This window comes from Sturnus vulgaris, chromosome 1 (genome assembly GCF_052056855.1).
Source record: "Sturnus vulgaris isolate bStuVul1 chromosome 1, bStuVul1.hap1, whole genome shotgun sequence".
Lineage (NCBI taxonomy): Eukaryota > Metazoa > Chordata > Aves > Passeriformes > Sturnidae > Sturnus > Sturnus vulgaris.
Window position 1 is genome coordinate 23413066 of NC_142243.1, and position 16906 is coordinate 23429971.

A 16906-nucleotide genomic window follows, 5' to 3' on the forward strand; every position below is an offset into this window, starting at 1 on the left:
CTCTCACATTTTTACAGCACAGGCAATAAACTAACTTCAGTCCCGTATGTCTAACAATACTAATCCATGTTACAAAATAATAATTCTCAAGCTAAATCTTGACATTTTCACGGTTTTCCTTTTCCACATATACCCACATGTGTAATATGCATATCCAAACAGCTTAATAGAGATTGTTTACTTTACTATTACTGTATTGTCTCAGTAGTTCCATAATAAAACTGTTTTCAATCCTGTTATGTCAAATTATAAAACAGACAACATAAAAAATCATGGAGGAGAATCTTTTAGCAGTATTGATTGACTGATTTTCATTTTTTAAAGCTGTTACTGAGCTATGTGGGCTGACATGTTTTGAAAAATAGAAATTCCCCCAAAATTATTCCAAGAGATAAAAGTATAGCACCCCTCCTTTACAAAAACTCAGGTCTTGGATGATTGAGACTGGAATGTAAGTTAGACAGCAGAGTATTCCAACAATTTACAACTGTACAATTATGCAATTTGCCCAAAATTAAGTTGAGGCAATGAAACTATGTGCAGCATCAATTTTTTTTCAATAATGACATAATAAACCCACTGTATGAGATCAGTATGGCAGAGTGAAGAGTAATGACAAAAAGAGAAACCACAACTGAGAAAGCTTTGAAAGGTGTCTTAAACTACTTGTAGACCACATGAGCAGCCATCTCCAACACACTTTGTCAATTACTTTTCCTCTTGTGAAACATGAACATTTTTTGACCAAAATGGCTTCTGCTGGAGCTTAGAACTGTGTGCAGGGTAAGCAGGCAATGCCCATCCCTCCCAGCTATCAGTTCCCTTTAGCACTTTAATACCAAACACAAACCAGAAGCAGATTATCTGAAGCCAGTAAATTTCACAGAAACCCATATTCTCCTATTAGATAAAGTGCATACTTTTTGCTAAGCGATAAAAACAAGTGCCTTGAACAAGCCTTGATTGATTATCAACAATCCACGTATGATAGACTTTGGTTAAAAAAATTTCCCCTAAAATACTCATTTCATCTTCATCTAAATTCTCACAGTACAAGTACCCTCTGATTTCAATACTAACTTTTTGCTCTGCCACACCCAAAATAATTTCCTATTTGATTTTGTGACATATGTTATTTACTGTACAAACTCTCTACTAGCACTTCCTTTATTCTACTAGCACTTTTCACCTTCAAACTTTACTGACTGGCACTAATCTCATTGAGACTGAGCAAGCTGCAGTTAGGTGGCCACTCTACATTAGAATCATAGAATGGTTTGGGATGGAAGGGAACCTGAAGATCACCTGCTTCCAATCCCCCTGCCCTGCACCCTTCACTAGACCAGGTTGCTCAGCTCCATCCAGTCTGCCCTTGAACACTTCCATGGATGGGACACTCACCACTTTTCTGGGCAACCTCTTCAGTCACTCACCCACCCTCACAGTAAAGAATTCTTTTCTGATATCTAATCTAAACCTACTCTCTTTCAGTTTGAAGCCATTCCCTCTTGTTCTGTCACTACAAGCCCTTGTAAAAAGTCCCTCTCTTTCATTCTTGTAGGCTCCTTTCAGGTACTGGAAGGCCACAAGTAGGTCATCCCAAAGCCTTCTTTTTTCTAGGCCGAACAAACACAAATTTCTCAGCCTTCTCTCAGAGGAGATGTGCTCCATCCTTCTAATCATCTTGGTGGCCCCAACAGGTCCATGTCCCTCCTGTGCTGGGACCCCAGAGCTGGGTGCTGTGTTCCAGGTGGGATCTCTCTCACCAGAGCAGAGCAGAGGGGCAAAACCTCCCTGCCCTGCTGGCCACGCTGCTTTTGGTGCAGCCCAGGACACGTTTGGCTCTCTGGGCTGTGAGTGCACAGCTGGGTCATGTCCAGCCTCTCATCCACCAGCACTTCCAGGTCCTTCTCCACAGGCTGCTCTCAATCCCTTCACTCCCAGCCTGTGTCAACACTGGGGGTTGCCCTCACCCCCAGTCAGGGCAGCACTTGGTGCAGGACCAGCACTTGCTCTTGTTAAGCCTCACAAGACTCCCGTGGGCTCACTTTCTCAAGCTTGTCCATCTGGGCTTCCTCTACAGTCAAAATGAGCATTTCCAGAGAGCAATTCATTGTACTCCAGCATGGGCACAGAGGGTGAGTGGGATGAGTTATTCTCTTAAAGCACATGCTCACTCTGCACTCACTATGGGGGGACCTTAAATGACTAGGATGGAGTACACCTTTAATATTCAGATGATTAAAGTGTCTACTCACAATTATCCCACATCTCTATCTTGTTATGCATGGCTATGTGTAGCTTTTGTGAATCCATCAGGATACACTGGAGCATGGCCATAAAAAGGGTGAAGAAATTCCGCTGCCTCCCATTCCTTTGGAGAGTTTAAGAATCCAATACTCTTAAAGTGTCCTGCTGTATCTAGCACCCAGGAAGAGGATATAGATCAAAACAGCAGCCAGGATTTCAGTGACTGGAGATAGTATGATGTCAGGGAATGGTGTATGGCCCAAGTGACAAAAACTATGCTGCTGATTTCAAATCTAAGCCTTTTCATATCATTCCTCTTGACTGCTGAATTTTTGTTTACTTCTTGTTTCTTAATCTCTTTCTAAAGCCTATTGTTACTATGTCAAGTTTGGGAACCATCCCTTTTCCAAAAATGTCAGACTTAATTATTGTGGCCACTATGATTGTGTGTCTTGACTATTAGAATTTCTTAAATCAGCTGTTGCAAGTTACTTCAGGCTATGCAGAGAATGATCTTTTTTGTAGGAGGAGGAAGAGTTACTATTCATTTTATTTCTAAGTTTTGTTTTTAAACCTTGTCTGTTTGTCTTTAAACTTTGTCTACCATGGTTAAATTGTGCTTTAGGAGTATTTTCGTGAACTTAGTTTAGTTTACAGCTTCTTCCAGAATCATAGGCTCAATATCCTTTCGTTGATGTACAGGACAGCAAAAGACTATTTGCTTTTCATGACTTAAGCTTTACTTCTGCAGAATAGTCTTGTTCACTCTCAACTTTGGCTTACTGGAAACCAAGCAGTCTTTGAATTGCATTTTCTTACAGACATCACCAATACCCTTTCGATTTGGGTATTTCAATATACTTTAAATGTCTTCTAAGAAAACTCCCTCATCAGTGTCATTCATCTGTCTGCCATTTATCTATACTCACAATTACCTTTCAGTTTTAGTCAAATTACCTGTCTCTTCTGTGCAAATCCTAACTATTCGTGTTCTTGTACTGCCATAATCCTCATTTCCAGTCTCATTTCTGTTTGTATTTTTTCACTTCTGCACAAATATTTGCTGACATCCCTACATGATGTTTTAATCTGACCAAATAAAACTTGAAAGTAATAAAACCTTTTTGAGTACTTAAGAATAGAGGCAATATGAATAGTAAGCAACAGAGAATTAATAAATGCCAGGTAACAGCTTTTCTGTTTTAAACGATGCTACAAACATAAAGACAGCATGATGAATGGGATTCTATGCAATGAGATAGAGGTGCTCAGTTCTGCAAAAGTATTAACTTGTCTGGGCCCTGCCATAAGTTTAATGAGACATACCATTCTAATTTTCAGACTACAGTCATTGATTCCAACTTGTCTGCATATGGGTATTACTGCTTTGATCAAAACTTGTTGCTCAGCATTTTATAAAAAGGAGAGATAAACAGTGAGGCAACAAATTGATTAGAGATGTCTGCGAGGAAACCACAAAGATCAGTGGGTAGGCCTATCTCCATTAACAATCTAGAAGGTTATCTAAGGATAAACAACACACTAATTAAACTGCAGCTGTTGCCTAATCTCTGTGTCATAAAGTTCACAAATACAAAGTATGCTGATAGATAAAGTCGGCAAAACGAGATTCACTTTATCATCTACTTCCTAGCACAGAGAAGTAATACAGGTCATTGACTTTTGCTGTCCTGAAGGAACCTGGAAATAAGTAATAAAGGTTCTAGTGCTGTGTTAGTAACAGTAGACATAAATTTCAATACTGTACAGCAAAGTCTCTACCTGTAGCTCTAGAAGCATTTGCACTAGAAGCATTTGCCCCTGAAGGAGATGTACACTGCACTGAAATGACTTTATCTGTGATGCAACCTGGAGTTAAGAGATAACATTGTACAAGATGCTTAGGCGACAACACAGAAGCAGACATAGAGTATTTCAGAAGACACATACTGAGTTAGAGAGGAATTATTTGTGATGCAAAAACGGAGGGTAATTAGGAGTGAAACAGAAATGCTAAATCTACTTCAGTGAAAAATCTAATGATTTTTTATACCCTAGTTTGGTGAACTCAGTAGTTGCAGCATCTAAACTCTAAATGGCAAAGTCTCAAATATGCATGCTTGATGGGACACCTTTGCACAGTCTGCCTGTGTTAATGCATTTTTGTTCATCTTAGCATTAGGACCTCATGATTTGAACAATCAAAGTGGTTTAAATGAGTGTACCTCGTTCAATTCCCCAGAAGAAACTTAAGCCCTAAATTTGCAACTCGATTCTTGGATTAGCTGGAAGATGTGCAAGCAATTCTGCCATTAGCAGTAAGTGTTAGGCTGATGACACAGATGAACAGTTAACTATTTTCAGAACATAATGCAAGAAGAAGCAGAAACTCTTCCCTCAGCTGTAACCCTCTGGTTAAAATACTGTATATATGATGATGCACTACCACAAAGTTAGGGCACTTAAATATCAGAACTGTATTTTCTAGAGAACACCAGCTGACTACAATTTATTCAGGGTCTGTAATTTATTATGAGACATATTTATATTCTAGACAACCATGAGAGCTTTTCTAGGAAAATTATGTGATCATCAGTGAGAGAAACTGAAAAGTAAAAATCATACAGAATACATAGTACCGTGAATGCTAAGTATCCAATTTAATTTTCAATATGCTAAATAAAAAAACACCCCAATGTATTTATTTAATGAGGAAAAGGGTAGAAAATCAAAACTCCAAAAGAGTAAATCCTACTGAGAGTTACTAAAAGCGATTCAACTTTAACTTGGGATATAATGTATCTATGAGAATCCCACCATATTTCTATTTATATGTTGGATTTTATTACAACTGTATTCAAAATACTGTTGCCAGGCATGTTTTACATCTGTTATACATGTAAGACGTTCATATCCTATGTGTGTTTTTAGTATCATGGTGTTTTTTTAAAAATTTATGATTCTGTATTTCTATGCATTAAACATTTCCAATTTTTTTGTAGAAAAAGAATTCAATTCCTTGTCACAATGAGGGAAAGTTAAATGTGGCATTCAGTGGCTTCACAGCCCTCCCTTTTTATTGGGAAAGAGCAGAGTATGCAAGGTCCTCTAAGGTTGTTTCACTTCAGTGGTAGCTGTGTATCCAAACGAGTCCTCCCCCAAACATCTAAGCACAGTCAGTACATTCCCAACTCCTACAGCCAAGTAAAAGTGAAAACGGTCTTAGTTCAGTAATGATTGAGGTGGTTTGCTCTAATCAAATTAAACCAGCCAAATGTTCTTTTCAAAGGTAACTGTCTACTCTGCAGCTGTATGCAAAATACCACATCAAATGTGGAAAAAAAAAGTGATAGAATTCTATCCTTACAGTAGAGCCCTGGCTCCACAGATGAAGAGAAACAAAAGCAACAGTGCAGCAAGGAATTACGATCACAGAAAGCTCCCAGAAATATGCTAACTTAAAAAACAGTGAACAAAGTACTGAAATTTCCAGTTTATAATTAATTGATTTCAGGGAAAAGGGAGTTCTTTGGCATTGTTAAACAGCAATTTATCACACTGACCACACTTCAAATAGATATTAAAAGACTAGCCAAAGTTTCACATAAAAGAGAGAAAAAAAAATCACACAGGCTTTTCCATTCTATTTCTCACTTCATTTCTCTGTTTCTATCAAAATATGTAATATTCTGCACTGACTAATGTTTCAAAAGTCCAAACTCAACAGGTTTCACTTAAACTCAGTATGATTCATCTACACTAGAACTGAGTTTTCTATCATTAAATATGGGAAATTCCTGTAAAGATGAATTCATGTCTGAGTTAGCTTTTTATTTTCTTTTACCAAGAGAAGATCAGTCACCTGTTAATGATAATCCAAAGTAATAAGCAGTCAGTGTTGGCATGAACTTTTTTAAAACAGTACAGAACTTTTGCTAAGTTCACAGATCATTTGCTAGGTATGTCATGGGAAATCCACCCAAGGACAACTCTACCAATATCAGCAAATTGGCACGCTGTATTTAGGCACGTCAAACGTTCACCTCATCCCAAAAATCATGCCAGCTATTTCAGATAATAGAAACCCATCTTCTTCTGAAACCCTATAAAAACAGCTAAAGTGTCATATGAATAAGTTTCTTAATACTCATATAAAACGTTTTTATTCTGCCTAAAGAAAACACAACTGTGTTGTTAGAAATTTAAGGTCTGATTTTAAAGAGATTATTTAGCAGACTATTTACTTTGTTTTTTCTAATGATGGGACAGATTTTCAAAGGTAAAAGGTAAATAAATAAATACAAAAGTTAATACAATAACTTGGATGCAATGAGGTAATTTGAAAAGAGTTCAGAAATCAACAGTTACATTTCCACTCTTTGATGATCATCTCATCAAAAGTTTCCCAAACAGCAGTTTCCCAAATGGAAAATTGTAAAAGGACATGATCGGAAAAAGTACTCCTTGGAAAATTCTGAAATGGGTTATTTATTAAATACAAATTATTTAGAGTTTAAACGTATACGTGCTAAATAACTGTGCCTGCATAACTAGAAGTATTTCTCAGAATATAAAAAGATATGAAAAACAGGTATATGTGGAGAAATCCTCTCTATTAAAAGAAAAAAACATAGCTTAGTTATATATGTATATGGGCATACGTACTTTCTGATAATTTTTTAGATCATTAAGAAGCAATGTGTTCAGCAATACTGGAAAATAACTAGACTTCATACCAAACAAACTAAATCTTCTATATACAGCAAAGTTTTAGAATGAATTGCAACTTCTATTTTATTCACTGTTACAAAACTTTATAGAATTATTTTTAAACTTCAGAACATCACCTATAGTGATGACAACCACTCTTGATGTCAAATTCATGGTACTACTCTGTCAGGATAGTTTATTACTTATTCTGTATGATTAATTTTAACTTTTAATAGAAATATTCTCTAGAAATAAAGCTTCAATCTAATATATGAGTAAGAATCAGTTATCTGTGATTCATATTCTGATACATATTGTCCCTGAACTCTATCCAGAAAGATGCTTTAAAATTCAGTGCATTCTTAGTATCATAGCTATTTCTATTTGATAATGCACTCAGACCTGTGCTAAGCTTCAAACAATGGCTTAAATCCCACCAAGTCCACCTAAGTGACTTAGTCAGTGCTTTGCTAAGTCACAGACTCCAGGTCCAGCCTGCTCTCTTTTAAACCCTGGTAAAGCAAGCAACTTTTCTTCTCCTTGCTCCATTCCACACTTCAGTCAGAAGTGAGCACCATGAAGCAAACTGCAAAGTCCCAGTGAATCCACCCTGGTCCCTGTCTGTAAGTGTGGACTATCCACTCTCCCAGCATCTAAACCTTTCCAAGGCTCAGTTTTGAATCCTGGACCCCACTCCACTCCCTTGCCTGGAAGTAACAGCCTGCCATCAGCAATGGTTATGGTGAAAGAAGTTGGTTTTCCATTCCAGACAGGACTCAGCAAGGCTAAATCTCTTCAAGAACAGCACAGATATAACCATCCACAGGCTTAAAGAACGAAGGCAGCACTGGACATCATCTAAAATGACTAATGTTTACTCATACAAAGACTGGAAACATGCTTTTTGTAAAAAATTTAGATTTAGAATGAGATAAAATACTTATTCTAAATGGTCTTGTACTCACTCCAGAAACCGAATTTCCTAAGGCTCCAAAGTCCATTCCACACTCAACCCTTCCTTCCTGACATGCTCTTATCTTGTCCTGTTTCTGCCAGATCGTGTATTAAAACTAAACTATCACATCCATAACTAACAAACAGTTCATATGATTGGCAAGAATATCCTTGTTTTCCCTGTACGTGCTCATTCTGTAAGGTTGCAAGCAGATGATGACAGGCCAGCATTCATGCCCACTCTCTGCCCAGTGAGCTCTGACCACTTAACAAATTTCTCCAAGTCCTGTGTGCCCTGTTCAGTGGCAACCACACCATTCCCCTTTGCCCTCCAGCCATCAGAGAAGCCAGTATTTCCAGGCAGGCAGTCCCTTCCTCCCCAAGACCTCAGCAGTGTCCCTCACAGTGGCCAGTCAGTGCAGGGATGATCTCCCTTGCCTTCTGACCAAAACTGCTCTCCAGCCTGGAAATACCTTTCCCTTGCCAAGGCACTTCCTGTCTTCACATCTGCCTTGAAGACCATCCTGTTTGTGTGAGACTAAAACTGACTCTGAAGCTCATTCAGTTTTTCCTTCCCATTACTCATCCACCATTTCTACCTCAGCTGAGATTCATCTGCCACACAAATACGTGGCAGGTTTCAAGTTCAGTTTCTTCTGCTCCACTCCATCCCTGTATCTTATTTTACTCTTTCTGTGTGCAAGACAATCTTTCTAACTAGCAATGCAAAGATCAACACTTCTTTGTCTCTAGGGGCTTGCCAGGTGCCATACTGAGTGATGCTACACAAAAATAAATTGTATCACACAATACAGCACACTTGTGATGTGCAAGAATGACCTCACAGACTAGAAGTTCAACATTAGCTTGGCAGAAAAATGAAGGAAGGAAGCAGAAGTCACTAGAGACAAACATCCCCTAAAATAGAAATGTTTCACTTGACAGGATGAAACATCTCAATGATTTTGAGAAGATCATCCTTTCAACTTATTAACAGTACGGTAATAAAGCCAGAAGCCAACATCAGCATCACCAAAATTTAGAAAGAGAAATAAAACTAGCTACAGCCTCTTGATTTTTTCCCTCTGTATGCCTCCCCATTATTTCTGTTTAACAAAGAGAAAAAAGCAAAACAAATTTATGTTCAAATTGTCTTCCAAAAGGTTAACTAGGTATTGATGATCTGCTACTGATATGTTTTGAATGCTTCATCAGGTTAGACAGTGAACTTTAAAACACTTAAAAGAAGACCTTCTATGTACAAGGAAATTTTAAGCTCCAAGCCAATTACACAATTCTGGGATGTTTAAGCAGGTCAAGCAAGTGCTAGTCTTTATGTCAGCACACACAAGGATGGGGGAGTGACCTGTGCCCCAGCTTCTCTCCCCAGCACTCAGGTGGCCTTGCCAAGGCAATCTGTTGATGGGGTCCACCAAGCACTCAGGTGCAAACCAAGAGACACCAGCATGGACCACTGGACTGCAGAAGCAGGGAAAAAGCAGCATGACATGACTGCTGTACCATAGAGAGCAGTTTACAGCGCCATTTATAGTCCAATGGATATAAAACAACATAAAAGCTTGAACATGGCATAACTGTGCAAATAGTCATAATTACTGTGCTCTCCCCCCCACTGATTTGTACACAGAAAATAATGAGGAATAAATTTAGACTTCCAGCTAGGTGGATCATTCTGTTGAACCTGTCAATTAACTCGGGCACATATTCTGCAAAGTAACAGGAAGGAGAGAATCAGGATTTTTAACTCTTACATGGTTTTGATCACTTTGAATGGCAAGATCTCTGACACCTTTGAAATAACAACCCAGACTAGATTATATTTTAATAGGTCATATTCAATAATTTCAATTATTTTAAAATTAAATAGTTACTAAAACAAGAAAATACTAAAGAAGTTGTATTTATAAAAGAAAAGTTATGAGATAGGAAGTAAAAATATACAGCTTTGCATTTTTGTTCAATTTGCTTAAGGTTTAGTGCTATTTAAACTGGTAAAGATAAATATGATAGAAAACAAGCATGCCAAGAACTACAGTAGTCTGTCTTGCATATCACCTTCCCAGAGTGCAAATTCACAGTTTGATGATGATGAAGATGGCGAAAATGATTCATCTGATTACCAGCAGGAGAGAGATAAAACAAATGCAAGATACAGCTGAATTTAGCATAATAATCACAAGAAGAATTTTTACAGATATCTTGCTGCAGGGTTTTACACACAGGAATTTCCTGAATCTAATATGTCATTTATTCCTGGCAAAGTCTGTTCTTTATCTACATATATTTCATTTTTCCCAACTAGAATAGCACTGAGTGCTGGACCAAGTTTTGTCAGATTTACCTACTGTATATATTAAAGTTTTATAAAAGCATTACATCTTATTATCTGAAAGGTGAGCTAGAGGAGCACCTTGATCATCCTACCAGCTACAAGGGAATTTTCCAAGCCCACAACATAGCTATTTTCAGATTGATTTACAGTAAGCTTTACTCTTGAAGATTCTATTTTTAGCTTTGTTTTGTGAAAATAAATAGAATAAGGCGTCCTGGCAGAGAGGAGCTCTATAAAAAGGGCAAATGTGAACAGGAAAGGATTTTAAGCACACAGCAATTATCTTAACTGCTTTTTCCCCATGTCTGTCTTAAAAATTTTATATCAGTCCTCCTTATTTCCACTACAGTACAGAGATTTTCATTACCATCACTGTTCTGATTAAGATTATATTTCCCTTTGATTCTTTTCTTGCACCCTGTGTTGCATTATTCTGCAGTGAAGTCTTATGTAATTTCATTACCTTTGTAAAAGCAACTGTGCTGCGAAAAATGCATCTCTCCATCGTACAAATATGGAAATTACAGACTTGGAACAAAGGAATACAAAACAAAGCTTTCATAATCAGTAAGCAGTGGCATGGAAAAATATGATAAATATTATGTTTAAAATTATTGTGTGCTATTTAGACATCTCTCCCTTATGGAGAAAATTCTCTTCCAACCCTAGTGCCAAGCACTGGAAATCAATTTTGGCTCTAACTATTTCTCAGAGGAAGTGACTCTACAACTGTTAAGACAATCCTGGGCTGGAGTAGCAATGCTAGTCCTGAATCCTTGCTCTATGACCAGCAAAGCCATGGAGCTCTACCTGTGCCTAGAAAGTACTGGGTCTTTCCTTACCAAACTGTTCTTCACATTTAGCATCACTTTGTGGCAACAGAGAAGCCTTGGGCTGCTGAGACCTGAGACCCTTACTGCACTCTCTGGAGAAGCCTAGAGCTACCCTTTGAGTTGAAAAGCACTGAGCACTCAGCTTAAGTGCATGTGGCCTGAGATCTCTGCTGTTAGCTGATGCCTGAGTACCACAGAAGAGCACAGGGTCTGTGCAGCTCGTCTGTACAAAGTCTGTCTAAATTTTGACTCACTGAATGCCTGCTGGTTTGCATTGAGCAACTCATGGATCACATATGCCACTACTCAGAGGTAACAGAATCAACACAGTATTTGCAGTTCCAACATAGTTCTCTCAGGATAGTTACTTGTAATATTCAGAAAAAAACTAAATGTCCTCTCCAAATCAAAAATATTTGGCTTTAAGTATTTGTGCTGTTATCCCAGTGCTGTGCAAACAATGTACATTTTAATCCAGTATGCAGACAATGCATTTGGAATTGTTTTTATTTATCAGCCTGGCCATGATAGCAGTTTCCAGAATGCATGCCCAAGCAATCAAAATATTTTGAGCATAGTATGTTCAATAAGTAAGTGCAGTTAGATCAGCAGCTTAAAATTGCAGAACTTCTTTTATAGTATTTCCTTTTCTGAGTATATCTACATAATACAGAAATAGATGTTTAATTTCAATAAATTTCAAACTCTTCTACCATATTTTGTAACAGAAGTGGGCCATTTAAATGTTTGCAAGTATTTTTTCCATTTGAAGGATATGATTCTGGTCACTCCAGAGGGATCCTAATCTGCTCTACAGATTAAAAATATCGACGAAATACCTGGGTTTTTGAATAGCACTCCTTACATTTTAGAATATATAATGTTTGAAATTGCTTATCTTCTGCCTTTTTGTGGAAAAATGTGTGCAAACAATATCCCAGGCACCCTGATACATTATCAACCAGCCTCTTGCGTCTGAAATGTTGTTTATGGCAAAAGGTACAGGCTTCACAACACCACTATGAGGACCTGGAACATATTTTCACAGATTTTTATATTGAAATTACATTCTCATATTGCTGTTTGAAATACTCACTGCTTTGCAGAGAATTAGTTTTCTTTCAAGCTTGTAACAATATGTGAGGCTTCAATGTATTAATGCAATGCTCTGTTGATATTCAACTGCACTTAAATCAAGCAAAAGAAGCCTGCAGTTGCATGGTCAATTGATCAAACACCTCTTTGGAAAACGAGAACTCTATTTTCATTATTTAGCTGCATTCAAGATTAGAAAGCTCTTAAAAAAATCTTTTACATCATGTGGGAAGATGTCAGTGGTAGAAAAAAAGGTTAAGTATTATGTTCAGTTATTCCAAAACAAGATGTAGCTTTCAAATATACAAATGCCTAAACCTGGACAACTAAATCCTTATTTTCTCCCATAAACTAATGGGCTGCATTTCAAAGATTTTTCACAACTCCCAGTTATCCCTCTACTGCCAAAGAAGAACTATATGTGTGCTCCTCTTAACCAAGCCACTTGATTCAGTGATTAAGCATATGATGCCCACTTTTGAAGTAAGCCTCTAGATGCCAGTCAAAATAATGGTTATTAACTGAATTGTGGATTTGCTTGATGAGCAATGGAAATGTGAGCTGCAGTCTGTATGTATCCCATTGCTCACTAAAGTGAGACCGATGACATGCACTCCATGATCAGCATTTCAGAATACATGCACTTTGCCTATTCAGTTTTGACATAAAGGAGTCTGTCACATTACACTGCCTTGAAATGAACAAAAGTTAATTCATCTCTAGCGATTGACTCTCGTAATTTCAATATCATTCTCTGTCTCATCTTTCCCCCTGCACCTAATAAACACCCTCTGATCTCAGACCCTACAAAAAAGGATGATTATACCTGCAATGCAATTTAAAATTCACCTATAAATTCAGAGTATCTCTTTCTCTAAGACTGAAAGAGTGACCAAAATGTTTTCCTTTTGCTGTGTAATATATGCATAAGTAACACAAAGAATGGGAAATACTCTTGCTAATATGGCACCACCAGCAAGATACTGACCAGTTTCAGTCTGGGTATCTGCAAAGTGAAACTTACTTCTTAAAGTCCATAATTTCAATAAAAGATGCTCACAGGCTGCTGAAGGTTTCTAGCTACAGAAGAATGTAGGAGGGTACAGTAGGGCTAGCTTTATCATTGACAGCACAGGCCATTTATCCAGGATTTATGCTATTGACACAACAGAAAGGACATCCTGGGGCCACTGCCACCATTTTGCGAGCAAGGTCTGACATCTGTACTTTTGCCCTCTTGGTAGCACAATCAGCAGCTCGTGGTCAAAATTAGTACCAAACAGTACTCAACCACAAGGCAGCCTGAAAAGCTTGAAGTCTTAAGCTGTTGCTTCTCTTTAACATGATAATCTATAGCTTGGTATAAAAGCATCTAAAAAGGCAGAATGCACATTCCACTACTGCTCTCATTCTTGCCTTTTTTATACAGAGCTGCTAAAAATCAGCTGCAGCTGGCAGTACTAATAGTTCAGACAAAAGCAGGGAGAGGTTGGGGTTTTTAAAATTTTCTCTCATGCCTGAGGAAATAGTATATATATGGCTCCTTGCCCATCCACTCCAACACTTAAATCACACACCTATGCCTCTGGAGATGGGTGTTTGTGTGTGTGGGAGGCAATGCACAGGGATGAGGTGAGGTCTGGCAGGCAGCACCATGGCCTGCTGAAACCTCAAACCACACTTCATGCACACAGTTTAGCGCTCACTTCAGCCACAAACCCAAACTAGTGTCCATTCCATTTATGCCCCCAAACTCTTGCTCACCCAATTCACATACTAAACCCAGGACCCCACTGATCAGGAGACTGGTCCCACTTCCTCACCTGACCACGTTGGGGTGTTCGAATGTCTCCAGGTGCCTCAAAACCGCCACCTCTCGGATAGTGGACAGTGGCATCCCCTCCTCGCTGGTCTGCACCCGTACCCGCTTCAGCGCAACAAAGCGACCTCCGTTCTTCAAGTCTCGGGCTTTGAACACCTTCCCATAGGCTCCTTCCCCAATCTCAGCCACACATTCATACTGCTGGTCAGCCAGGTTTGTGCTGTCCTTATCCATGTTGGCACCAGTCCTCTTCTCCCTCTCCAAGTGCCTCGAGGTGGCTCTCAGGCTCACTTACTTTCTGAAAACCAGTAATTTGCTTGGGTGCAGACAGGCACTTGGTACCTCTGCCAGAGAGGCAGTAGGAAGCTCTTGCCCTCCTGTTCTTGCTCCTTTTCTGTACTGGCCAGAATGTGCCTCCTCTTTCGGCCACCAGGAATTATCATACAGTCTTTGGGAGCATTGCCTGTGTAAAGCCAAACAAATCTGGAGGACAAACCAAGCAAGAAAAGTGAGTTTAGTTTACTTTACTTAATGATTTGCATTGTTCAAAACCTGTTAAAATTAAGCTAATACAGATATGCACAGCAAAATCGTGGTGGAAAGGAAGATGTGAACCATGAGGGTGACATATGTATCAACGTCCCCAAGTGGCTGATACACTACAAAGTTATCATGGTCTGCACAGAAGGCCAGGCACTCGGCTACAGAGCAACAGCATGCTGAGGGGTTTTACTGAGAACTGGCTAAAGATGATGACCCTGTGACACATGGGTGATGGGGATGGCAGAGCTAACTAGGCATGTGTGAGAGGAAGCGTACGTCCAAGAACTTACGTCAGGATTTCAGGACTCAAAGGTTTACTCCATTGCATGTACTGGAGTCTGGATATGTATTTTGCTATATTACTGTCACTTGCTTGTAAATAACAGCATTTGGAGGTTTCTGCCTTGGTCTGGTCTCTCTTGTGCTAAGTCCTTCATGAACAGATCATGATCACATTGCAAGAAACAACACGCCTGCGGAGAGGCGAAATACATGCACATTTAGATGACAATAATACGTTATGAAGGACTGTGTGCTGAAATAGATTCAGAAATAGGTACTTTAGCAATTATTAGCAAAGAAGGGTGTTGGCTGTGGATACTGCTACATGTGTCACTGGCAACTCTTTGCAAAGCAGCATGGTCGAAGATGTCTTCAGGAACAGCATGCTCTGCTGCAGAGTTCATGAGGCTGGAGAGCAGAAGCACTTCCTTCTATATCCAGTTTCATCCACTTTCTGCAGGACTGGACAAATCCTCTTTCCTCACAAAGCTCCACACCAATTCCTCCCTTCCCCATGACCCTTTTTAATAGACTGATACAGTGACCTCCAGGACTGTAGCCCTCTCCTACACCACATTTTTACCGTGTTAGGATGAATGAGTCCTAGATAGGTGAGTCGGGGATCTCTTAATTGGAATACAAGCACAAAGCGCCAGGGCTATTCCACACACTTACGCTGATCTTACACCTTAGCTGGAGATGAAAAGCGCAATCTGAAGAAAACCTGCGCCCACTGCTCATCCCTTCTCCTCGGCTGCAGCCAGAGGCGGCTTTCTGCCTCGCCGGCTTCAGTTCCCAGCACAGCTGCCACGGCACCGCACCGCCCCAGCCACCGGGCAGCCCCGCGTCCCCCGCCTGCAGCATCACTGGGCGACACCGACCGCGGGCCACCGCGGGGGGCCGCCCCCAGCCCGGCGTGTGGGGGGACCCTGCCCGAGCCGGGGGTAGAGGGGGAGAATCATGCCCAAGCCCGGCGTGGGGGGGGGGGGGGAGACGGGAGACTCCTGCCTGAGCCGGCTGTGCGGAGGATCCCTGCCTGCCCCGAGCCCAGTGTGCGGGAGATCCCTGCCCGCCCCGAGCTCGGTGTGCGGGGATCCCTGCCCGCCCCGAACCCGGTGTGTGGGGGATCCCTGTCCGCCCCGAGCCCGGTGTGCGGGGATCCCTGCCCGCCCCGACCCCCGGCGCGGCCGCCCGCGCCCCCTCCCGCCCCGCGCCGCGGGCAGGGCGCCCCCGAGCGGCGGGCAGAGGCGCCGCGCGTGCGTGGCGGCGGGGCCGGCGGGCCTCTGCCCCGGCGCGGCCGCGTGGAAACTTACCCGTGCTCGCCCTCCCCGGGCACGGCGGGGCACTGGGGCTGCCCCCGGCCGCCGCTGCCCCCGCCGCGCCGCCGAGTTCCCCTCCGCGGGCGCCCTGCAGGCGGCGGGGGGTGGCGGCGGGGGACACGCGGGGAGTCGCGTCCCCGCGCTTCCTCTCAGTGGACGGAGCGAAGAGGGGGGCCCGGCTCCGCTGCTCGGCAGGGCGCCGAGGGGACCCCCCTGGCGGCTCCCCCTGAGGGCACCCCTTCCCCCGCGGGCCCCTCCGCGCCCCCGCACCGACCCGCGGGGCGCGCTGCCCCGGCCCGGCCGCCGAAGGGACGCGTCCGCGGTGCCGCCCGCGGGGAGGGGGGGTGCGCGGTGTGGGCTCCCGGGCCGGGCTGGGAGGGGGCGGCGAGTGGGCCACGCCGCGGAGCCGGGTGCGCGGAGCACATGGGCGCCCCGCGTTACCTGGTGTGCGCCACGGCCGCCTGCACCGCCACCAGTTCCCCAAATAATCCTCAGCCCCGGGGGGTGGAGGGGGGGAGGGAAGGGGTGAGTCCTCTCTAACACAAACCTCCCATTGAGCGAGGCGGGGTGGAGAGCCGGCCCGGGGTCTGCCCCTTCACATGGCGATGTCTCCGGCAGGTCCCGGCAGCGGCCGCCCGGGCCACACAGGTAGCTGATCCGCGGCTCGGCCGCCCTCGGCTCGCATCCTCCTGCCGCCGCAGGGCTGCACCTTGGCGCAGAAGGAGCTCGCACTCGTCCCCCAGCC

General features: G+C 42.1%; 1 protein-coding gene across 2 annotated transcripts in view; it reads right to left on the reverse strand.

The window, feature by feature from the left end:
• Positions 1–16663, reverse strand: part of CDK6 (cyclin dependent kinase 6) — a 136099-nt gene extending 119436 nt beyond the window's left edge. Inside the window, exons 1-2 of one of the 2 annotated variants that reach the window (XM_088161657.1) lie at positions 16603–16663; positions 14019–14500 (exon numbers count right to left, since the gene is read on the reverse strand). In XM_088161657.1, coding sequence (XP_088017783.1) covers positions 14019–14251 — 233 coding nt within the window. In that variant the 5' untranslated portion in view covers positions 14252–14500; positions 16603–16663. Of the gene's footprint in view, positions 1–14018; positions 14501–14850; positions 15644–16602 lie in introns of those variants that run through there. The other variant, XM_088161653.1, reaches the window with a different exon arrangement.
• Between the last annotated feature and the right edge of the window lie 243 nt (positions 16664–16906).